Here is a 700-nt window from a genome sequence, read left to right on the forward strand (position 1 = left end):
CAGCGAGGGGGGCAAGGGCAGCGAGCTTCCCCCAGTGGTGCCCTCAGGGTAGGAGGGGTGTGTGTGCAGGGCTTCCAGCCTCTCTCAGCAGTGCCCTGGAGGGGGGACAGGTGGTACAAGCTTCCCCCAACAGCAGTACCCTCAGGGTGGGTGGTGGCAGGGGCTGTGAGCTTCCCCCAGCAGTGCCCTCAAGGTAGAGGGGAACAGGATCTGTGAGCTCCCCCCAGCAGTGCTCACCTCTCACCACGGGTTCGGCACGGCGCTCCCCAGGGACCTCGCCGGGTGCAGGGCCCCAGTCAGCATCATCATTGCGGCCAGCACAGCAGCGGCAGCAGGCGCACACCTTGCTGAAGACACCGCGGCGCCGGCGCTCAGGCCGGGCAGGAGGCTGGGTGGCCATGGTGGGAGGGGTGCGCAGGCTGGCGCTGGCCCAGCGCCCCACATCATAGCGGGTGTCTGGCTCCGGCATCCTGCCTGTGGGCAGAGAAAGGGCTGTTACACATGGTCGTTCGGGAACTGCCATACCCCACCCCAGACTCAGCCGCATCCCAGTGGGGTCGGAGCGATGTCCAGGCTGTTTGGGAGCCGCAGTGTCCTACCCCAGACTCAGCTGCATCCTGCTTGGTTTGGGGGCAGGTCTAGGCTGGTTGTACGTGGCCATTGAGCAGCTGCTGTATTCTATCCCAGACTCAGCTGCATT

General features: G+C 65.7%; 1 protein-coding gene across 1 annotated transcript in view; it reads right to left on the reverse strand.

Annotated features, from left to right (window-relative positions):
* TGM1 (transglutaminase 1) overlaps positions 1-700 on the reverse strand; it is a gene marked incomplete at its 3' end in the record, with an annotated part of 7,637 nt that overhangs the window by 6,309 nt on the left and 628 nt on the right. Inside the window, exon 2 of the mRNA XM_006038980.2 lies at positions 238-474. Within this exon, the coding sequence (XP_006039042.2) occupies positions 238-474 (237 nt within the window). The remainder of the gene's footprint in view (positions 1-237; positions 475-700) is intronic.

The sequence above is a fragment of the Alligator sinensis genome, unplaced genomic scaffold, assembly GCF_000455745.1.
Source record: "Alligator sinensis unplaced genomic scaffold, ASM45574v1 scaffold128_2, whole genome shotgun sequence".
Taxonomy (NCBI): domain Eukaryota; kingdom Metazoa; phylum Chordata; order Crocodylia; family Alligatoridae; genus Alligator; species Alligator sinensis.